A 24471-nucleotide genomic window follows, 5' to 3' on the forward strand; every position below is an offset into this window, starting at 1 on the left:
TCTAAATGGCCTACCCCTTATTCTTAAACTGTGGCCCCTTGTTCTGGACTCCCCCAACATTGGGAACATGTTTCCTGCCTCTAATGTGTCCAATCCCCTAATTATCTTATATGTTTCAATAAGATCCCCCCTCATCCTTCTAAATTCCAGTGTATACAAGCCCAATCGCTCCAGCCTTTCAACATACGACAGTCCCGCCATTCCGGCAGTGGCAGTGGCATGGTGGTGCTGCGGTAGAGCTGCTGCCTTACAACGCCAGAGATCCAGGTTCGATCCTGACTATGGGTCTTGTATGTACAAAGTTTGCACATTCTCCCTGTGGCTGCGTGCATTTTCTCCGGGTGCTCCGGTTTCCTCCCACACTCCAAAGTCGTCCAGGTTTGCAGGTTACTTGGCTTGGTATAAATGTAAAATTGTCCCGTGTGTGTGTGTGTAGGGTAGAGTTATGGAGAGGGAATCGCAGGTCGGCGCGGACTCGGTGGGCCGAAGGGCCTGTTTCCGCGCTGCATCTCTGAACTAAAAAAATTGTAGAGCAGGATATTTAACCCGAATAAAAATTCTTTGCAGATACATTGAGTGCAAGAAAAACGACGAAAGAACGAAAGCGACAAATTCAATTTGGCCACAGATGTCATGATCACTATTATGGAACCAGGACCGCAAGACAATCAGAGCTGGGAACTAAATGCACAAGGTCATTAATGCTGAATGAAAGACAGGGACAATTGAAAGTGGAATGGAGTGACTTTCTGAATTAGAATGAAACTGGTTGAATGACAAAAGATGATACAATGAGAGGTAAGCCGGCTACAGCCGTCTTCATGGGCTTTTAAAGACCTTAAGGAATCGAAGGTTGTAGTCAAAGTTGTGCAATGACCCTTAACTACCAGATATCAACTGGTTGAATCAATAAGCGAAGGCAGTACAAGTTTCACACAGGGTGGAACAAGCAAGTGAGCTCATGTCAAGAAGGTCATGCATTTTCTAGTATGTTTTTAGGATAGCTATATCCAACACGTCCCTGAATCACAAAGGATGAGATCACATGAGATTTTATTAATGGTAATGTCAAAGACCAGAGGGCATAGCTTTAAGATGGGAGGGGCAAAGTTTAAAGAAGATGTGAGGGGAAAAGTTTAATAGAGATGAGCATTGCAAGATTTTATTACAGAGAGGATGATGGGTGCCCTGAACAGGCTGTCAGATTTGTTTGTGGAGGTAGATACAACAGTGGTGTTAAGAGGCTTTTAGATAGCCACATGCAGGGAGCTTAGTTTAGTTTAGAGATACAGAGCGGAAACATAGAAAATAGGTGCAGGAGGAGGCTATTTGGTCCTTCGAGCCAGCACCGCCATTCATTGTGATCATGGCTGATCATCCATAATCAGAACCTGCCTTCTCCCCATAACCCCTGATTCCGCTAGCCCCTAGAGCTCTATCTAACTTTCTTTTAAATTCATCCAGTGAATCGGCCTCTACTGCCTTCTGTGGTAGAGAATTCCACAAATTCACAACTCTCTGGGTGAAAAAGATTTTTCTCATCTCAGTTTTAAATGGCCTCCCCTTTATTCTTAGACTGTGTGGCTCCTGGTTCTGGACGCCCCCAACATTTTTCCTGCATCTAGCTTGTCCAGTCCTTTTATAATTTTATATATTTCTATAAGATTCCCTCTCATCCTTCGAAATTCAAGTGAATACAAGACCAGTCTTTCCAATCTTTCCTCATATGACAATCCCACCATCCCGGGGATTAACCTTGTGAACCTAGGCTGCACTGCCTCAATAGCATGGATGTCCTTCCTCAAATTAGGAGACCAAAACTGCACACAATACTCCTGATGTGATCTCACCAGTGCCCTGTACAACTGCAGAAGGACCTCTTTACTCCTATACTCAAATCCTCTTGTTATGAAGGCCAACATGCCATTAGCTTTCTTCACTGCCTGCTGTACCTGCTTGTTTACTTCCAGTGACTGGTATACAAGGACACCCAGGTCTCATTGCACTTCCCTTTTTCCTAACCTGACACCATTGAGATAATAATCTGCCTCCTTGTTCTTGCCGCCAAAAAGTGGATACCCTCACATTTATCTACATTATACTGCATCTGCCATGCATCTGCCCACTCACTCAACCTGTCCAAATCACCCTGCAACCTCCGAGCATCCTCTTCGCAGTTCACACTGCCACACAGCTTCGAGTCATCTGCAAATTTGCTAGTGTTACTTTTAATTCCAAAATCTAAATCATTAATATATATTGTAAATAGTTGCGGCCCCAGCACCGAGCCTTGTGGCACTCCACTCGCCACTGCCTGCCATTCTGACAGGGACCCGTTTATTCCTACTCTTTGTTTCCTGTCTGCCAACCAATTCTCTATCCATGTCAATACCCAACTCCCAATACCATGTGCTCTAATTTTGCCCACTAATCTCCTGTGTGGGACCTTATCAAAGGCCCACTTAGTCCACACCGTCCAGCGATCCCCGCACGTTAATACTACCGTACACACACCAGGGACAATTTTACATTTTATACCAAGCCAATTAACCTACAAACCTGTACGACTTTGGAGTGTGGGAGGAAACCGATGATCTTGGAGAAAACCCATGCAGGTCACGGGGAGAACGTACAGACTCCGTACAGACAAGTACCCACAGTCGTGATCGCACTCTGGTCTCTAGCGCTGTACGGCAGCAGCTCTACCGCTGCGCCACCTTGCCACAAGAGTTGTGGGATATGGATCACCCGCTGGCAGATGAAATTAGTTTGGCTCATAATCGTAATCAAAATCATAATCAATATCAAAAGCACAATCAAAGAATTGTCCCACCCCGCTCATGAATTGTTCTCCCTGCTCCTGTCTGGCGGAAGGGACAGAACGTGAAAGCACACACCACCAGACTCAGAAATAGTTCAATAGACAATAGGTGCAGGAAGAGGCCATTCGGCCCTTCGAGCCAGCACCGCCATTCAATGTGATCATTGCTGACCATTCTCAATCAGTACCCCGTTCCTGCCTTCTCGCCATACCCCCTGACTCCGCTATCCTTAAGAGCTCTATCTAACTCTCTCTTGAATGCATTCAGAGAATTGGCCTCCACTGCCTTCTGAGGCAGAGAATTCCACAGATTCACAACTCTCTGACTGAAAACGTTTTTCCTCATCTCAGTTCTAAATGGCCTACCCCTTATTCTTAAACTGTGGCCCCTTGTTCTGGACTCCCCCTTGTTCCCCTCTATTATCAGGCTTCTGACCAGTCCTTCCATAAGCTCGAGTACTGTCTGATTCACCTCCACCCCATTGTATGGGACTTTCTCCATGGAACTAATGGGCAACAATGCTGAGAACTGTATTCTGCACTCTGTATATTCACCTTTGCTCTATCTAATGTACTCAAGTTTGACTTGATAGTATTTATGTATCGTATTAACTCATCTCACCTCACATATATCAGGATTAAATTCCATCTGCCATTCCCTGTCCATTTCACCATTTGCCTTTTACATCAAAAGCGTTCAAATTTATCACAAACAATTTTGCCATAATATTAGTTATCTGCTTGACAGCATTAGTGTCTGATCATAGTGGCTGTAATTCGTTTTGAATCAGTTCTGGTGGAGGCATGCAAGAAAAACTTTACTTCACGCTGCCTCGGCAGGGCCACCAGCATAATCTAGGACAAGTCTCACCCCGGCCACTCCCTCTTCTCCCCTCTCCCATCAGGTGAGAGGTACAGAAGTGTGAAAACGCACACCTCCAGATTCAGGGACAGTTTCTTCCCAGCAACTCAACCATCCTATCACTAACTAGAGAGTGGTCCTGACATACCATCTACCTCATTGGAGACCTACGGACTATCTTAATCAGACTTTACCTTGCACGAAACGTTACTCCCTTTATCCTGTATCTGTAAACTGCGGACAGCTTGATTGTAATCATGCATTGTCTTTCCGCTGACTGGATAGCACGCAACAAAAGCTTTTCACTGTGCCTCGGTGCACGTGACGATGAACGGAATTAAATTAAACTAAACTAAAAAGCATGCAAACGAACCCCGAATTGACATTTTCCATGATAATTTGAACCTACCCTTTCTAGCAATGAGAGGGTGGCTTTGACTGCTCCTTCTGGTCTTCCGAAAGGAAAACAGTACCTAGGAGAGTAACAAAAGGAATGAGACGTCTTAAAGTTAAACAGCAATAAACAACATGGGTCAGGGCAGACTTAAGCATGGCTTCCATGTAATAGGCTTCACCAATACTGAATCAGCAGGGAACAGATTGTACTTGATTAAAACAAATTGCATTACATTTATGTTTGTATGAGTATATATTCTTTTACTTTGAAAAATTAACTCAATGATAATTATAGTCTATGAAATGTGCTTTAAAATTGGTTAATTAAAAGATAGTTAATTTGAAGGGCAACATCCCAGGAGACCGAATAGCAACATGGATCTTGAGAATAATTCAAAAACTGGAAGATTCATTTATCTGAAGGCACGCCATTCATTGATTGATGAGAGTAATGAGGTTTTTTGGAGGCCTTGCAGCTGAACTGTTCTAGGTATATTCAGATTATCACTGAGGGTCATATATCTAAACTCTGGTCTTATTGCCACACACACTTATTTCTATATGTGAGGTGTTGACTTTGATGGATCTGTAGGCCAAAATCAGTGGCTTTACAAAGAAACTCTGCAGGACTTACTCCTATTTCTGACATGCGTTCCCATTTAAGCCTCCTGTTTAATATGAACAGAATGAGGTCTGTATTTAATGCAGGAAGGGTCTCCACCCAAAACATCACCCATTCCTTCTCTCCAGAGTTGCTGCCTGTCCCGGTGAGTTACTCCCTCATTTTGTGTCCATCTTCAGTATTTAATGCCTTTTGCATCAATTGGCCTTTGAAATGTTCACCATAATTAATAGACAATAGACAATAGACAATAGGTGCAGGAGTAGGCCATTCAGCCCTTCGAGCCAGCACCGCCATTCAATGCGATCATGGCTGATCACTCTCAATCAGTACCCCGTTCCTGCCTTCTCCCCATACCCCCTCACTCTGCTATCCTTAAGAGCTCTATCCAGCTCTCTCTTGAAAGCATCCAACGAACTGGCCTCCACTGCCCTCTGAGGCAGAGAATTCCACACCTTCACCACTCTCTGACTGAAAAAGTTCTTCCTCATCTCCGTTCTAAATGGCCTACCCCTTATTCTTAAACTGTGGCCCCTTGTTCTGGACTCCCCCAACATTGGGAACATGTTTCCTGCCTCTAATGTGTGCAATCCCCTAATTGTCTTATATGTTTCAATAAGATCCCCCCTCATCCTTCTAAATTCCAGTGTATACAAGCCCAATCGCTCCAGCCTTTCAACATACGACAGTCCCGCCATTCTGGGAATTAACCTAGTGAACCTACGCTGCACGCCCTCCATAGCAAGAATATCCTTCCTCAAATTACCGCACAGTACTCCAGGTGCGGTCTCACCAGGGCCCGGTACAACTGTAGAAGGACCTCTTTGCTCCTATACTCAACTCCTCTTGTTACGAAGGCCAACATTCCATTGGCTTTCTTCACTGCCTGCTGTACCTGCATGCTTCCTTTCATTGACTGATGCACTAGGACACCCAGATCTCGTTGAACTCCCCCTCCTCCTAACTTGACACCATTCAGATAATAATCTGCCTTTCTATTCTTACTTCCAAAGTGAATAACCTCACACTTATCTACATTAAACTACATCTGCCATGTATCCGCCCACTCACACAACCTGTCCAAGTCACCCTGCAGCCTTATTGCATCTTCCTCACAATTCACACTACCCCCCAGCTTAGTATCATCTGCAGTATAATCTAACGCCTGATCAAACACTTATTGTGGCTATTTGTTATGCAACGAATTTCTAAGGGGTTGCAGCGGTAGAGTTGCTGCCTTACACCGCCAGAGACCCAGGTTCGATTCTGACTATGGGTGCCGCCTGTACGGAGTTTTTACCTTCTCCCTGTAACCGCGTGGATTTCCCCCGTGTGGTCGGGTGTCCTCCCACACTCCAAAGACATGCAGGTTTGAGGGTTGATTGGCTTTGGTAAAATTGTAAATTGTCTCTATCCTGTCAGATAGTGCTAGACTACGGGGATTGCTGTTCGGCGCAGACGCGGTGGGCCGAAGGGCCTGTTTCTGCACTGTATCTCCAAGCTAAGCTAAGTTAAGCTAAACCCAAATGGACATTAGGAGCAGAAACACCTTGTGAATTGGTGAGGAATTTCACCTTAAAAAAATCAAAAATCACTGGAATATAATGGGCAGAATTAGGAAAGAAAAAGAGATGGCGAATGGAAGTTAAATATTAAGATTATTTTATCATATTCTAAATGTACGGTGCAGATAGAGAGGGCTAACATTGCAGCAACCCAATCACCGAAAATGTCTGAAAGACTTTTTCCTGCAAAATAAGTTTCATTGTGTGAACTGAAAACGTTTGCAGCACATGACAGGAAAATGGATATTTCTCCGATTTCAATGACAACTTCATTTTTTATTAATATTCCACACCACAACTGTTGGTGAATCTCCAAGTGCTTCAGGAAAGGTGGTTTACATGAACTTTTCTCCTATTGAAGGAAAGACATTCATTTCCAGCTGCATTGAAAGATTGTGAACGCTTCTGCAAGCAATGCATTTTGTAAGGCGGCAGAGTGGCACAACTGCTAGAGCCGCAGCCTCACAGCGCCAGAGACCCGGGTTCGATCCTGATCTCGGGCACTGCCCGTGTTGAGTTTGCACGTTCTCCCTGTGACTGCGTGGGTTTTCTCCGGGTGCTCCAGTTTCCTCTCACATCTCAAAGACGTGCGGGTTTGTAGGTTAATTGGTCTCTGTAAAATTGACCCTGGCGCGTAGGGTGTGGGTGCGAAAGTGGAATAACATAGAACTTGTGTGAATGGTTGACCGATGATCAACATGGACTCTGTGGGCCGAAGGACCTATTTCCACATTTGTCTCTCTGAAGTGCACTTTTGTTTCTACTTAACCAAGTGATTGAAAAATATATCAGACAACAATTAATGCAGAAAGCACTTAAAGTCAGTTTGGCCACACTTAACGCATCAGAACTTTATTTTATAAAATGCTTATCACATATGGTAGGAAAATTGCAACAAAATAATTAACAAACAAATTGGAATCCAGTCAAAGATTGATTAACAACCTGCAACCTATGTCAGAATCAGTCAAAAGTATGTCAGAATAAATTACTATACCAAATCAAGCATTCAAATATATTTTTCTCTACTAAAATGCAGTAAAATTGAACTGCAGGTGTTGGTTTATACCAAAGATTCAATGGTCATTCAATGGCCTCATGTACTGAGGAACAGTGAAATTCATTTTTGTGTCCAGTTCAGCACAAGTATCACTATACATAAGCACCTAGATACATCTTAGTTCAGGATCCCAGATCCAGTGCAAATGTATAATAGTAAATTCTAATGGATTATATGCAAAACAAAATTTTTCACTGTGCCTAGGTACATAGGTGCATGTGACAATGAAAATTCCTGATCATCATTCTGGATCTGTAGGAAGGAACGGCAGATGTTGGTTTAATCCAAGAAACGTCACCTATTCCTTTTCTCCAGAGATGTTGCCTGACCCGCTGAGTTTCTCCAGTTTTTTGTGTCTTTCATTCTGAATCTGTCAGGAACTTATGACATTTGTTTCGTTTAGTTTAGAGATACTGCATGGAAACAGGCCCTTCAGCCCACCGAGTCTGCGCCGACCAGTGATTCTCATACATTACCACTATCCTACACACATTAGGGACAATTCACAATTATACCCACCCAATTAGCCTACAAACCTGTACATCTTTGGAATGTGGGAGGAGACCAGAGCTCCCAGAGAAAGCCCACGCAGGTCACGGGGTGAACGTACAAACTCCGAACAGACGGCAAACGTAGTTGGGATCGAACCCGGGTCTCTGGCACAGTAAGGCAGCAACACTACCGCTGCGCCACTGTACCGCCACCCCCGTGACTCGTGTTTCGGGTAAATTGGACAGGCTTAGATCGGCATCTTGGTCGGCATGGAGTACACCTCCAGATTCAGGGACAGTTTCTTCCCAGCTGTTATCAGGCAACTGAATCATCCTTGCACAACTAAAGAGCAGTGCTGACCTACCATCTACCTCATTGGTGACCCTCGGGCCTTTGTCCCTAATCGGACTTTGTCGGTATTTCCTTGCACTAGACGTTATTCCCTTCTCACGTATCTACACACTGCAAGTGGCTCGATTGTAATCATGTATTGTCTCTCTGCTGACTGGTTAGCACGCGACAAAAGCCTTTCACTGTACCTCGGTACACGTGACAGTAAACTAAACTGAGCTGGAAGAGTTGAGCCAAAGGACCAGTTTCCGTGCTGTGACTCTATTTCTGCTAGTCTCACTGCATCGCTGACAGGCTACTGAGGGATACAGTCTTCACAATGCAAGGCTTTCAGACTGAATCTGCCACCGGCTGGTGACTGCATTGAAATGGCTAGAATTAAAAATCCATTCATCTGACACAAAACGCTGGCTCTAAAGGGAGCCCCAAACTGAAGCTTCATTTTCTAAAGATTATGGAATTGAGATCAAATGAGCTGAAATTGAGATGCACACAACACTCAATCTTCACCAATTCACACTAACTCTTTTGCTTGCAACGATTGCAGGGTCTGTCATTATTTTAAATTGGACAGAGACTCTGGTGTTAGTGTAATTGCCAGGGTAAGTGTTGGAGTGGAGGCCAGTCAATTTAACAGTGCACTGTTAGGCTTATCGTTCTGTCCAAAGGATGCGTATTTGTAAAAATAGTATTTTACATGGAATGACTTTGTCTGCTATTTTAATAAATGCCCTAAAAGACCTCTTTAAAATTCTCAATTTCAGAAATTTGTGTGGTTGTGTTAATCATAATCATAATCGTAATTTATTAGCCAAATATGTTTTGCTTCTCATTCTGTCCAAAGGATGTGGGTTTGTACAATACGAGGATTTTGGTTTGCTTGTGCGCTAATATTCTGCTGTCATCTCCAGAGTTACAAGCTAATCAGAGTTGAACATAGTGGTGCAAATTACAGGCATCCATAGAAATATTAAATTGTATGGGTCCCACAATATACTTTAATGTAAGTGAAAATCAAAAAAACAAAACTCCAGATAAAGAGGACCATGGGTTTAAGGTGAGGGGGGAAAGATTTAATAGGAACCTGAGGGGTAACCTTTTTACACCAAGGGTGGTGGGTGTACGGAACGAGCTGCCGGAGGAGGTAGTTGAGGCAGAGACGATCCCAATGTTTAAGAAACATTTAGACAGGTACATGGATAGGATGGGTTTAGTAGGATATGTGCTAAACACAGGCAGGTGGGACTAGTGTAGATTGGGCATGTTGTTCGGCATGGGCAAGTTGGGCTGAAGGGCCTGTTTCCATGTTGTATATCTCTATGACTATACTGTAATTCCAAAAGAAAAAGCAGTGAGAAGGGTCTCCAATCTGAAATGTTGACTCTGTTTCTTTGTTCACAGAAGCAGTCTGACTTGCAGGGCATTTCCAGCGTTTTGTGTTTTTGCTCTACCTTAGTGTACCACATCTTAATCTTCAGGAGAGGCATCTGAACAAGATTCAGAACCACGAATGACACTTTCTCCTTTCCCCACTCAATCCAAAGTAGACAATTAAATTCCTTGAGTGAGTTGGCGTACAATGCAAGGAGGCAATTGACAGTTGCCGCTGTAACATCAGTGGTTTTGTTCATATTTATAATCCAAAATCTTCTCTGCCTGCACGTGATCAATATCCCCTCCATTCCCTGCATATCCACGAGCCCATCTAAAAACCTCAAATTCGTTGTCCAGGCACCCACCACTCTCTGTACCACAACACATCCCCTTTAAACTCTCACCTTAAAGCTATGCCCCCTGGACTTTGACATTTTCATTTCCACCCTGTGGAAAAAGGTTCTGACTGTCTACCTTAAACATGGTGCAATTATGACCAATCCGCAGTTCTAGAGTTCTTCAGTTTATTTAATTGTCAGGTGTAATGAGTTACAGTGAAAAGCCTTTGTTGCGTGTTAACAAGTCAGCAGAGACAGTACATGATAACGATCGAGCCATTCAGTGTATAGATACATGATAAGGGAATAACGTTTAATGCAAGATAAAACCAGCAAAGTCCGTTCATGGTTAATCCAAAGGTCACCAGTGAGGTAGACAGTAGTTCAGGACTGTAGTGAAGTATACCCCCATCGAGAGGGCAAGTGGGGAGGGAGGTAGTTGTGAGGGTGGGGGTGGGGGGGGGGGGGAGAAACTTAGAACAGATGATCTTCACGTTACATCAAGGGGATGGGCAACTTTTAGTAGGAAGTCAGTGCAGAATCTAAACTCTTAAACTAAGCCCAAGTAGCTGTCTCTCAAGGATAAATATACTGCATGGAAAATCGACACCAGTTACACGCGGGGATTGCAGGGAGTAACTTTCACGTACATTGATCCACTGCCTTGCTGTCAATGTACATGCAGCAAACGGTACAGATGCAGATCAAGAACGGTCAATAAATCAACTTAACGTGGGGTTTACATTGAGGAGTTTGTCTGGTGTCGTGTCCTCTCTCTCAAACACGTCCAGACTCGAAAAAGAAAATCACAGCCACCAGGCCCAGATGTGAGACGTTCACAAATCTCAAGTGAGTAAATATTCTGAAAACAAAAAGCAGATTACCTGAAGTGAGTGATCTGATTCTCAAGGAGACGGAGAAGTCTTTCCTTAATTTCGTTGAATCTTTCCTTCTCTTCAACCGTTACAGTTCCAATTCCATCAGGCCTGAAAGAGGAAAGATAACACCATAGAAAATTGCATAGGATTAGGTGGTACATATGGCGCAGGCCGTTTGGCCCAACCTGACCATGCTATGCTCTGAAGAAGGGTCTCGTCCCAAAACGTCACCCATTCCTTCTCTCCAGAGATGCTGCCTGTCCCGCTGAGTTACTCAATGAGGCAATCAGACTCATTCAGACTTCAGAGTCTGAAGAAGGATCTCGACCCGAAACGTCACCCATTCCTTCTCTCCAGGGATGCTGCCTGTCCTGCTGAGTTACTCCAGCTTTTTGTGTCCGTCCACTTTTAATGTTACTCGAGTCCTTAATATGTCCTCTATGCCAACATTCTTCATTTCCCATTATTTGTTTTTTAGATTAATGTCCCATAGACATTATTTGTTTTTTAGATTAGTTTAGTTCAGTTTAGTTTAGAGATGCAGCGAGGAAACAGGCCCTTTGGCCCACCGAGTCCGCACCGACCAGCGATCCCCGCATAATAACACTATCCTACACTAAGGACAATTTACACTTATACCAGGCCAATTAACCTACAAACCTGTACATCTTTGGAGTGTGGGAGGAAACCGAAGATCTCGGGAGAAAACCCACGCAGGTCACGGGGAGAACGTACAAACTCCGTGCACACAAGCACCCGTGGTCAGGATCGAACCCGGGTCTCTGGCGCTGTGAGGCAGCAACTGGGGCCCTTACCTTCTGCACTCTCACGGGTTGGATGCGGGAGGCGCCCCGAGACACAAAGGTCGAATGGTGGCCGGGCGAGGGGAGGGACGACTGTTCGCGCTGGACGGTCCAAGTCGAGGTGACTGCTGTAAGGGGCCTTTATGGCCAGCTGCAGCTTGGACTTTGAAAATGACGCCAAAATCTGGCGACTCTGACATATGGTATCAATGGACTATTTCCATACACTTTGCACTCAATCTGTGATTAATCTTTGCTTATGCGTCGTAATAATTTACTGAAGAGCATGCAAAAAAAAAGAAATTCACTGTACCTTGGCACATGTGATAATAAAGAATCATTGAACCATTGACATCAATGTGAGTAAAATGTTATTGATATGAGACCATAATTGAGAAGGGGTTAACTCCGTCCAAAGAGAACATTTCAAAATTCATGGGGATTAAAGTTAAACAAATAAAGGAAAAGATAATAATAATAATAATAATACATTTTATTTATATAGCGCTTTACAGAGATTTTGAGAACATAGGGAAATGAATAAATAGATAAATAAGTAAATAAATAAATGAACAGAGAAAGGAGACAGAAGGTGAAGTGACCTTCAGTGGTTGAAGGCAGTACTGAACAGGTGAGACTTCAGCGATGTTTTGAATGTGGTGAGTGTGGGGGAGTCTCTAACGGTTTGGGGTAGTGAGTTCCATAGGGTGGGAGCAGCGATGGAGAAAGCCCTGTCCCCCCAGGATCTGAGTTTAGTCCGGATGTGGGGGGGGATAGGAGATTGGCAGCGGCAGAGCGGAGGGTGCAGGTGGGAGTGTGCCTGTGGAGGAGTAGAAGGAACTGCAGATGCTGGTTTACACTGAAGATGGACACAAAATGCTGGAGTAACTCAGTGGGGCAGATGTCATCTCTGGGGGGAAGGAATGGGTGACGTTTCGGGTCGAGACCCTTCTTCAGGAATAAAAACTATTGTATTGTGAATCTTGGAATTCTCTGCCACAGAAGCCATGGAGGCCAATTCACTGGATGTTTTCAAGAGAGAGTTAGATTTAGCTCTTAGGTCTAACGGAATCAAGGGATTTGGGGTAAAAGCAGGAAAGGGGTACTAATTTTGGATGATCAGCCATGATCATATTGAATGGCGGTGGTGGCTCGAAGGGCCGAATGGCCTACTCCTGCACCTATTTTCTATGTTTTCTATGTATTCAAATATTTAAACATAAAATTATTTCCACTATCAGGAAAAAATCATCATAGCTTTTTTGCTTGGCCATAACACATTTTCCAAACTAATCCACGATCAAGTTTTGAAGATTTTACATGCAGGAACACTTCGAGTAATCTACCCTCCTTCTTTGCAGTGTAAAAATAATAATTAGTTTCAACAGGTCACAGTGCATGATATCTGTCAAAACAAATCTTCAGCACAAAAAATAATTATTAATTCTAAGTAGGCGTTGAATCTCCGACATCAATCTTGGTCTCTGGATGAGCTCTACTCAGCAACTGTAGAGCAATTTGTACTGATTTAGGCAACAGTCAAGTCTCATTATTCTTTACACCAGGATTTGCAGTGCATGAGAATTTCAGAGCAAAGAACCAACATTTTGATTGCACATCTCTCATTCATTTTAATGCCAGTAGTTTTATTGAAATCGGTGTTATATTTTTTAAGTTATTCACATTTTAAAGTTTAAAGGGAGGGGAGGAGGGAGGGAGGGGGGATTGGGGGAGAAGGGAGAGGGGAGGGGGGGTTGAGGAGAGCGGGGAGGAGGGGAGGACAGGGTGCTGCACCAAAGCAGGAGAGGTTTGGGCCCAACGGGTCCACTTGGTCTAGTTTTTTTCTGTATCTCTCCATATCATCGTCTATATCTCTCGTTCCCCTTTTCCTGTGACTTTCAGTCTAATGAAGGCTCTCGACCCGAAATGTCACCCATCCCTTCTCTCCAGAGAGGCCGCCTGTCCCGCTGAGTTACTCCAGCATTCTGTGTCTGTCTTTTGGTTCAGAGAAATGCACCCAATGAAATGAAGCAAAGTTCTGCAGTCAGAATAACAGGGTTTCACATCAGAAGAGATCGCACCAGGTTAACTGGTGACAGTGATAGCCATGGTCCTTTCAGCTCCGCAAGGCATCGCGGGTGACACAGGCTGTCACCTTCTAATGGTGACATTTTTCACAAAACGTGACGTGCTGCTTTATTATTTGCAAATGTCATTCTGTCAGACTCGATTGACCTGCTTGGCCGAGTGGAATGACGAGGTTGAAGCTGGGATGTGAAAGCAGAACAAGTGATGGGCCCAGCATTGAAACGGTGAGGTAAATATGATATGAATGAACCGGGTCCCGGTATAGAGAAGGTGGAAGTGTGTCACCTCCCTTCAGCTCCATGACGAGCAGAAGATGGTAATCCTCGGTTGACGTGCACTCTGCTTTGAGCTGTCAGAAAAGGTTGGAGTCAGTGGCAAGGTGCTGGAGGTTACTGTCTCGCTCGAGATCCCTCCAGTGGACTACAATTCCAAGCCAGGCCCGTCAAGAGCTGGCGAAATGGATGTGAACTGACAGGTGAGGAAGGTAAGCCAAGAAGATGTCACTTTAGACAACCCGCATTTGAAACAAGTATCAGCAAGGTGTTGAGATTCTGTCACCTCGGCTGTACTTACATTGCCCCCGGAACAAGCACTGTCATGTCATGTAACAAAGCCAAGGCTTTCTGCCATGGTACCTTCAAAATAAACTTGCACTACTTTCTTTCGAATGTTCAGAAAAGTCCACGACACTTTTAACCGGCAAAAAAAAAGAACAAAAAAAAGGATTTAACATTGATACAGCATCTTTTAAAATGCTAGGTAATAGAAAGTTCATTGCAGTCAGCAAGGTACTTTTGAGACACAATGAACTGCAGCTGCTGGTTTACAACAACAAAAATGACACAGAGTGCTGGAGTAACTCTGCGGGTCAGACCGCATCTCTGGAGAACATGGCTAGGCAAATGCTTCACGTCGGACTGATTATAGTAGGGTCAAGAAAGCTGGAAGAGAGGTGGAGGCTGGAAAAGGAAAGGGGAGAAATGGGTGCACATCCAGAAAGGAGGCAGGGAAGAGCGGGGGACGGGGGGAGAGGAAAGAGGGGGGAGGGGAGAGTAAAAGGGGGAGAGGGTTATAAGTATTGTTGAAATGTTGGCACTGCAACAAAGCAAGTGAAGTTCACTTTCTGCAATCACCTTGATTTCAATTTCTGCATTTACGCTTTCCATTTTTCCAAGTTCTTTTTAAACTTATAATTATATATAATTATAATTAATATTATACGTTTACATATACTAATGTAATATACATATAATAGCATACATACAATATATATATTATACTAGACCAAGTGGACCTGTGGGGCCCAAACCTCTCCTGCATTGGTGCAGCACCCTCTCCTCCCCCCTCCTCCTCCCCCCTTCCCCTGCCTCCCTCTCCTCCCCCTCCCCTCACCTCCCCCTCCCCTCATTCCATCCCCCTCAACCCCCCTTATCCTCCCTCTTCCCTCCCTCCCTCAACCCCTCCCTCCACCCCCTTTCTTGCTCCCTCCTCCCTCCCTCCCTAGGAGATAGATTTAAACTTTAATGTGTGAATAACTTTAAAAATATAACACCGATTTCAATTAAACTTCTTCCATTAGCACCAAAGGGATGACGGTGAGTAAGGTGGGCCTAAAATTGTCGCGCTATCGTGCACCCTTTTGGCTGTAGTTCAGGAACAAACAAACAAACAAACAAACGAGTTTTAGTATATAGATGAATGCTATAAATATATATAATTATAAATTAAAATAAAACTTGGAAAAATTGATATATATAATTATAAATCCTATGTATATCAGAGTATACATATAACAATACATTGAATATACATACAATATTATACATATGCATATAATAATATGATATACGTATGATAGCATACATTATATGTATGCTATTATATGTATAATATATTATATACCATATATTATATTAATAAATTATAAAAATAATAATTATATATATATAAAATTATAAGCATGGGCCTATATTAGCTGCTAGGATTGATAGCATGGATGATTTGCCAGGTGTGTGGGAGGCTATGGGGAGGGTGGGTGGAAACTGTTATTTGAAGACTTCAACAAACCCTCCAAAAATCTCCAGGCCTCTCTACGTTGCACAGCAGCCGATGCAGAGGTGCATATCCCACATCAGATTTCCAGCAACTCCTGTGTTTCCAAAACACTGCTACTGTTGTTTGAAAGGCCTCGCTTAGAATGGCCCTCTTGCAAAAGCACCAAGTAAAGGCAAGTTGTTTCCGGGTCGCTTCAGCCTCCAGAGCTTGTTACCTTGAGCATGTTTCTCAGCTTTGTTAACACAGCTCCATTTGAAGCTTGAACGACTCAGGCTCTTTTCTTCCATAGAATGTTTAATTCAGAATCAAACCAATGCAAACTATTCAGTCAGTTACAAGTATATACTCAGCACAATGGGCATAACAGCAGTATTGCACTAAATTTGAACGAAGGAAGATGAATGTAGTCAGAGTCATAGATACATAGACAATAGGTGCAGGAGTAGGCCATTTGGCCCTTCGAGCCAGCACCGCCATTCAATGTGATCATGGCTGATCATCCACAATCAATACCCCCGTTCCTGTCTTCTCCCCATATCCCTTGATTCTGCTAGCCCTAAGAGCTCTATCTAACTCTCTTTTGAATGCATCCAGTGAATCGTCCTCCACTTGCTTCTGTGGTAGAAAATTTTACAAATTCACCACTATCTGGGTGAAGAGGTTTTTCCTCATCTCAGTTCTAAATGGCCTACCCGTTATTCTTAAACTGTGGCCCTTGGTTTCGGACTCCCCCAACATCGGGAACATGTTTCCTGTATCTAACGTGTCCAATCCCTTAATAATGTTATATGTTTCTATAAGATCCCCTCTCATCCTTCTAAATTCCAGTGAATGCAAGCCCAGTCGCTCCATTCTTTCATCATATGACAGTCCTGCCATCCCGGGAGTTAACCTGGTGAACCTACGCTGCACAACCTCAATAGCAAGAATGGCCTTCCCCAAATTAGGAGACTGACACTGCACGCAATACTCCAGAGTTATACTATGGAAACAGATCACTCATCTAAATCATGCAGTTTGACCAAGATGCCCCGTGAAGCTGGTCCCATTTGTCTGCATTTGACCCATATGTCTCTAAACCTTTCCGCTCCATGTTCCGGCCCAAATGCCTTCTCAATGTTGTCATTGTACCTGCATCAATTACATCCTCTGGCAGGTCGTTCCATATATGACCGCTTTCTATGTGAAAAGCTTGTCCTTCAAGTTCCTCTTAAATCTGTCCCCTCTCACTTTAAATGTATGTGGTCTGGTTCTTGGGTCAATATGGGTTAAACATGGGCAAATGGGACTAGCATAGATGGGCATCTTAGCGTCATTGAGCTATACAGCACGGAAACTGGCCCTTTCAGCCCTCTTGTCTATGTCAGCCAAGCTCTGTACTTGCTGGTGTTTAGCAGAATGAGGGGCGACCTCATTGAAACATACAGAATAGTGAAAGGCTTGGATACAGTGAATGTAGAGAGGATGTTTTCCACTAGTGGGAGAGTCTAGGACTCGAGGTCATAGCCTCAGAATTAAAGGACATTCTTTTAGGAAGGAGATGAGGAGAAATTTCTTTAGCCAGAGGGTGGTGAATCTGTGGAATTCTTTGCCACAGCAGGCTGTGGAGGCCAAGTCAGTGGATATTTTTAAGGCAGAGATAGATAGATTCTTGATTAGTACAGGTGTCAGAGGTTATGGGAAGAAGGCAGGAGAATGGGGTTAGGAGGGAGGGATAGATCAGCCATGATTGAATGGCAGAGTAGACTTGATGGGCTAAATGGCCTAATTCAACTCCTTATGACCTTTTGTTTATATCAACCTAGTTGGCATACTGGGCTAATCCCACTTGCCTGCATTTAGCTCAAAACCCTCTAAAACCCAACAATTATATCTGCTTCTATAGATTCCGCTAGCAGATCATTCCAAATACGGATTATCCTCTGAGTGAAAAAGTTGGACAATATGTTCATGTCGTAGGAGTAGTAAGCCATTTGGCCAATCGAGTTTATTCCGCCATTCAATCATGGCTGATCTATCTTTCCCTCTCATCCCCATTCTCCTGTCTTCTCCCCGTAGCCCTTGACTTCCTTGCCAATCAAGTATCAGTCAATCTCCACCTTTAAAAATACCCATTGACTTGGCGTCCACAGGCGTCTGTGCCAAGTAATTCCACTGATTCACCACCCTCTGACTAAAGATATTCCTCTTCAGCTCCTTTCTAAAGGTACGTCCTTTTATTCCGATCAGCGAGATCTCTCTTAGACCTCTCCCCTATCATGATAAGCCTATGCCCTGTAGTTTTAGAATGTTCTACCCTGGGACAAAGACTGTGAGCATTCACGGTGCCCAGCGGCACTCCACTAATAACAAGTCCACAATCGGAAAAATAACCTCAATAATCTCAACTACCCTTCGATTCCTTCCTCCAAGCCAAATGTGAGTCCAAGTGTTGAGCTCACCATACTATCTGACTTCCAGACCAGCCTAACACGTAGGGCTGTCAAAGTTCTTGCTGAAGTTCTCATGAACAACGTCCACTGCCCTGCCCACTTCAATCCTCTTAAATATAACCTCTTCTAAAAATTCTATCAGACTTAGGAGACACAAATGGCCTATCCAAACGCTGACGGATCCTTCATTCTCCTGATGGATGCTGAAGGAATGGATGACGTTTCGGGTCGAGACCCTTCTTCAGACTGACCCTTCTTGAGTCTGAAGAAGGGTCTCGACCCGGAATGTCACCCGTCCCGCTGCCTGTCCCTCTGAGTTACTCCAGCGTTTTGTGTCGATCTTCGGTTTAAACCAGCATCTGCGGTTCCTTCCTACGTACGATCCACCCAGCTGGGAAGGAGTGGAGGATCTCCAAGTCTTTCCTCCTCTTGCACACAGGTCACCACCTTTCTGGCACACTATATTTGCTGGTGAGCTTTGACGTAATGGATTACCTGTTGCCGTGAACGTGAGAGGCACAGAAGGCGAAGCTGTAGTGGAGTAGAGTGGGGTCGATCATGGTACCTCCTTCTGCGCGCTCTATCAGTTCCGTGAGATAGCAGAGATGGCGGTGGCATCCTCGTAGCCCGTAGCGGGAGCAGTATTCATCCAGCACAAACACCTGGCCGGGACTAAACCAACCCTGCGGCAAAAGCAGAAGGAGATTGTAAATTATAAGAGTGCTGCACTTTAGAATTAATCTCGTGGTTCACAAGATAATAGCAAATCTGAAGATTCAAACAATGGAAAAATATAGCCACGTTGAGTTTAGTTTAGTTTAGATATGCAGCGCGGAAATAGGCCCTTTGGGTCACCGGGTCCACACCGACCAGCGATTCCCGCACACTAACACTGTGGCACAGTGGCGCAGCGGTAGAGTTGCTGCCTTATATCGAATGCTGCGCCGGAGACGCAGGTTCGATCCTGACTACGGGCGCCGTCTGTACGGAGTTTGTACGTTCTCCCCGTGACCTGCGTGGGTTTTCTCCGAGATCTTCGGTTTCCTCCCACACTCCAAAGACGTACAGGTTTGTAGGTTAATTGGCTGGGCAAATGTTAGTGTGTGTAGGATAGTGTTAATGTGCTGGGCGGCACGGACCAGGTGGGCCGAAGGGCCTGTTTCCGCGCTGTATCTCTAAATCTAAAATCTAAAACTATCCTACACACGAGGGGCAATGTTTACATTTGCCAAGCCAATTTACCTGCAAACCTGTAACGTCTTTGGAGTGTGGGAGGAAACCAAGATCTTGGGGAAAACCCACGCGGTCAGGGGGAAAACGTGCAAACTCCGCACAGACAGCACTGGTAGTCAGGATCGATTCCGGGTCTCCGTCGCTGCAAGACAGCAACTCTATCGCTGGGCCAGCATGCCGCCCTGGATTATGGATTTTTGGATTATTCTCCTGATAATCTGTGATCCAAACCTGGATTCATAATATATATTTGCATTTACCCTGGACCCTTAACATAGTAACGAAGGGGGTGACTGAAGGATTGGTATTTGCAATGAGCTGTTGGGTCAATTAACTTCTTCCCCTCTGTTATCAGGCTTCTGAATGGTTCTTCCATAAGCTAGGGCATTTTGAAATAACATGTTTGTTCCTTTAATACCAAAGTGATTTGAACGCTGACAATTTTGGAATAATGCGCTTAAATTTACTGCTGGCAGCATAGTCGCACATATGTTTAATTTACGCATTTTTGAATTACGCACTGCTTTTCAAGCACATAAACCCCATGTAAAACACGAGGTCCCTGCATATTCTTTACTTCATGTGTTGGGAGGATCTGCAGATGCTGGTTTACACCGAAGATAAACACAAAATGCTGGAGTAACTCAGCGGGACAGGCAGCGTCTCTGGAGAGAAGGAATGGGTGATGTTTCGGGTCGAGACCCTTCTTCAGACTGAGAGTCAAGGGAGAGGGAGACACAGAGATAAGGAAGGGTAAGGTGTGAAAACGAGACGTCAAAAGAGATGAGGTTCAAGGAAGAGGTAGAATAGATCACTGTCAGCTTGGAGGAGGTGGGTACGAAGCAAACAGAGATTAAACGTAACCCGGGGGACAGTCAGACTGGTCGGAGAACCGGGAAGGCGGAGTGGTGGAGAGAGAGGGAAAGCAAGGGTTACTTAAAGTTAGAAATATAAGAAAATAACTGCAGATGCTGGTACAAATCGAAGGTATTTATTCACAAAATGCTGGAGTAACTCAGCGGGTCAGGCAGCATCTCGGGAGAGAAGGAATGGGTGACGTTTCGGGTCGAGACCCTACTTCAGACTGATGTCAGGGGGGGCGGGACAAAGGAAGGATATAGGTGGAGACAGGAAGACAGTGGGAGATCTGGGAAGGGGGAGGGGAAGAGAGGGACAGAGGAACTATCTAAAGTTGGAGAAGTCAATGTTCACACCGCTGGGGTGTAAGCTGCCCAAGCGAAATATGAGGTGCTGTTCCTCCAATTTGCACTTATCATATCATATCATATATATACAGCGCGGAAACAGGCCTTTTCGGCCCACCAAGTCCGCGCTGCCCAGCGATCCCCTCACACTAACACTATTAACACTATCCTACACACACTAGGGACAATTTTTACATTTACCCAGCCAATTAACCTATATACCTGTACGTCTTTGGAGTGTGGGAGGAAACCGAAGACTTGACATCTTCCCTTTTGCTTTACCTATTGTACTCCAGTCTGGTCTCCATCATAGTGTTGTATGTGGGACCCTACTCTGTGCACATTTGCTGCACACACGAACAGTGGTCCATTGAGTTTATGCAGCCAGAGTATTTGAGAAATGCTATCTAAGTTCAAGGTCAATTCACTGCTCAGTTACGCAGAGTTGTGAAGGGTGACCTGTGTAGGTACATTTGATGGATGCATCCAAACCTCAACCAAAACATAAGATGTTATCTCTGGCATGGATACAACAGGAATCCGCTTGTTTGAAAATATAAAACATGACATCTCATTGACAAATCTCCAGGTTCTGGGACTTCCAACTGATGTTCTTTGAATTAACTGCAAAACTGATACAAAGCTAGCAGTCTATCAAAAAAGATTGAAATATTCGCCACTCTACGCCCCATGTCGAGACTTGAAACTGCTATTTACCTGCATCCTTCACTTGAGAATCTTATGAACACTTGGCACACAAGAACATGCTTTCAATTCCCCTGTCTTTGAATATCAGAAAGGGCTGCACAGAGTTCTGAACAGCCATCGTGTGCTGAATGTAAAATGAACCAAAGAATAAAACTGAGCTTAAACCTTTCGGCATTGTTCAAGAGCTCTCTCCAGTTCAGTTTAGAAATACACTGTTGAAACAGCCCCTTTAGGCCCACCGAGTCCATGCTGACCATCGACCAGCCGTACCGTGGTTCTACGTTTCCCCACTTTCCCACCCTACACACTGGGGACAATTTACGGAAGCCAAGTCCAGAAGCCCACAAACCTGCGTGTCTGTGGAACATGGGAGGACCCGGAGAAAACCCACGCAGTGGCAGGGAGAACGTGCAAACTCCACACAGACAGCACCCTCCCCCCCCCCCAAGGTCAGGATGGAACCGAGGCCTCTGGCACTGTGAGGCAGCAACTCTACCGCTGCACCACTGTTCCCCAGCCTGTGTGAAAGCCAACAAAATGGTCCGTATAATCTCCTGTAAATAGGTGCCGAATCACGGGGGGATGTGACATTGAAGTGGGAAACGCCCAAGGAGCCTCACTTGACTCATCTTTGTACAATCCATCTGTGCCTGGAAAATGTAGACACAGGAACTGCAGATGCTGATTTATGCAAGAGGACACAAAGTGCTGGAGTAACTCAGCGGGTCAGGCAGCATCTCTGGAGAGAAGGAATGGGTGAAGCTTTGGGTCGAGACACCTTCTTCAGACTGAAAGTCACGGGAAAAGGAAAGGAGAGATATAGATGCTGATGCAGAGAGATATAGAACAATGAATGAAAGATATGCAAAAAAGTAACAATGACAAAAGGAAACAGGCCATTGTTCACTGTTTGTTGTGTGAGAATGAGAAGCTGGTGTGACTTGGGTGGGGGAGGGATGGAGAGAGAGGGTATTGCCGGGGTTACTTGAAGTTAGATGGGCTGTAAGCTGTCGAAGCAAAATGTGCAATGCTGGAGAACATGGATAGGCAATGTTTCAGGTCAGGATCATTCTTCAGTCTCTCAGTCTAAAGAAGGGTCCTGGTCACCTATCAGTGTTCTCCAGAGATGCTGCCTGGCCCGCTGAATTACTCCAACACTTTGTGTCTTACTTTTGTGCCTAGAAAACATGCACCCTAACGACAAATATCAGTAAATCTATCCCTATCATCTTATGTAGTCAAAATATGACATTGAGAAAATAAATCTGTATGGTGCCATATGATGTCTTTCATCCCCTTCGGAGAGTCCAATATAACTTACGGGCAATTATCTTGCAATTCCAAAACCAAATAAACTCAATCGTTGAATCTGAATCCAAAATATTGAGAAATATTCTGCAACATCATGAATGACAGTTTTTTTTCCTCTATTAGCATAGGTTGACTTGTTGGGGAAACGGTACGATTTTGCAGTTTGCACCTTTTCACGTTCTTCTGTTTATATTATCACTCTATAACCTCCCACAGCTCAAAACTTCTGTTCGACCCAGGTTTGATCCTGACTACGGGTGCTGTCTGTACGGAGTTTGTGCATTCTCCTTGTGACCGTGTGGGTTTTCTCCAGGTGCTCAGGTTTCCAACCCACATCCCAATGACATGCAGGTTTGTAGGTTGATTGGCTTCTGCAAATTGCCCCTAGTGAGAAGATAGTGAAACTGGGATAACATAGAACTAGTATACAGGTGATCAATGGTCAGTGTGGACTCGGTGGGCCGAAGGGCCTGCCTCCATACTGTATCCCTAAACTAAACTAAACTAAGCTAAAGTAGGCAAATTCTCCTGTGACTGCCAAAAATAAGTCTTAGGCTTTCTGCTTATTTAAATATTGGCATAACATGTATAGTTAACAAAATCTGGAGGTATATTTGTTCTGTGTGTAAAAGCACCTTGCGGCTTCAGTGAATCATTATTAATTTGAAACCGTGTCTATTTTGCCCAACCTTGACAAACCTGGGAAAATAATAAAACGGGCAAAACAAAAATCACAAGACTCATAAAAGCACAAAAGGAGCAAGGATGCAATTTGTAACAGGGTTGTTGTGAGCAGTGGTGATGTTTGTGTATCTCAAATACTGTGTTTCCAATTGGATATTTAATAGTGCCATGGGACAACAGACATCGAACAAAAAACCCAATCATCTCACGCATCCAATCAATGAAACAACTTCCATTGTTTCTTTCTTTATATGCCAAGGGCAGCAGGAGAGAAAGAAAACATATTTTCCCATCAACTTTGCAGCAGGAATGTATTGAATTGACAACATTCCAACTTTCACAACTTTAATGGCAAGTTGTGGCATTCAACTGAGGGCTGCATTTGCAATTGACATTATTTTATTAAAATGTGTTGCAAAGCGGAGCGACGTTAATGGTTGAATGGCCTGTTGATGGTTTAAGTGTGCAGCAGCTCTAGTTTTGTTCAGGGATACAGCGCGGAAACAGGCCCTTCGGCCCACCGAGTCTGCGCCGACCAGCGATCGCCCGTACACTAATACTATCCCACACACTCGGGGAGGAAAAATTTACAATTTTACCAAGCCAATTGGCCTACAAAACCTGTACGTCTTTGGAGTGTGGGAGGAAACCGGAGCACCCGGAGAAAACCCACGCAGGTCACGGGGAGAACGTACAAACTCCACACAGACAGCACCCGTAGTCAGGATCGAACCGGGGTCTCTGGGGCGGTAAGGCAGCAACTCTACCGCTACCCACGGTGTATTATTTTAAAGTTGAGCAGGACTGTCCCCACCCTCTAGCTAATATTCACCTTTCAGTCAGTAACAGCAAGACAATTGGTGTTGCCATAGTGATGGTGCAGTTGTGAAGTTGGCTTTTCAGCCCATCATGTGTATACTGGTACATTGTAGAGCAGTCCACTCCTCAGTAACACCCATCCTCACCACCACCCCACCAACCAATAACCCCACTAACCTCCAACGACACCACCACCATTTTAAATATTAGTCAGATTTCCTCTTAACGTCAGAATTGTTGTCAAACATGCCAAGATATAACTCGTCAAAACGCAGATACTTTCGCAACGTTTATGAAACATTTGGACAGGTTCATGGATAGGATAGGTTCAGTGGGATATGGGCCAAACGCAGGCAGGTAGGACTAGTGTAGAT

General features: G+C 44.4%; 1 protein-coding gene across 9 annotated transcripts in view; it reads right to left on the reverse strand.

Moving 5' to 3' along the window:
* cadps2 (Ca++-dependent secretion activator 2) overlaps window positions 1–24471 on the reverse strand; it is a 454296-nt gene that overhangs the window by 116523 nt on the left and 313302 nt on the right. For all 9 annotated transcript variants that reach the window (XM_078416922.1, XM_078416921.1, XM_078416924.1 and 6 more), the window contains 3 exons: window positions 18633–18820; window positions 10766–10867; window positions 4093–4156 (listed from right to left, as the gene is read on the reverse strand). In XM_078416922.1, coding sequence (XP_078273048.1) covers window positions 4093–4156; window positions 10766–10867; window positions 18633–18820 — 354 coding nt within the window. The remainder of the gene's footprint in view (window positions 1–4092; window positions 4157–10765; window positions 10868–18632; window positions 18821–24471) is intronic.

This window comes from Rhinoraja longicauda, chromosome 20 (genome assembly GCF_053455715.1).
Source record: "Rhinoraja longicauda isolate Sanriku21f chromosome 20, sRhiLon1.1, whole genome shotgun sequence".
NCBI lineage: Eukaryota > Metazoa > Chordata > Chondrichthyes > Rajiformes > Arhynchobatidae > Rhinoraja > Rhinoraja longicauda.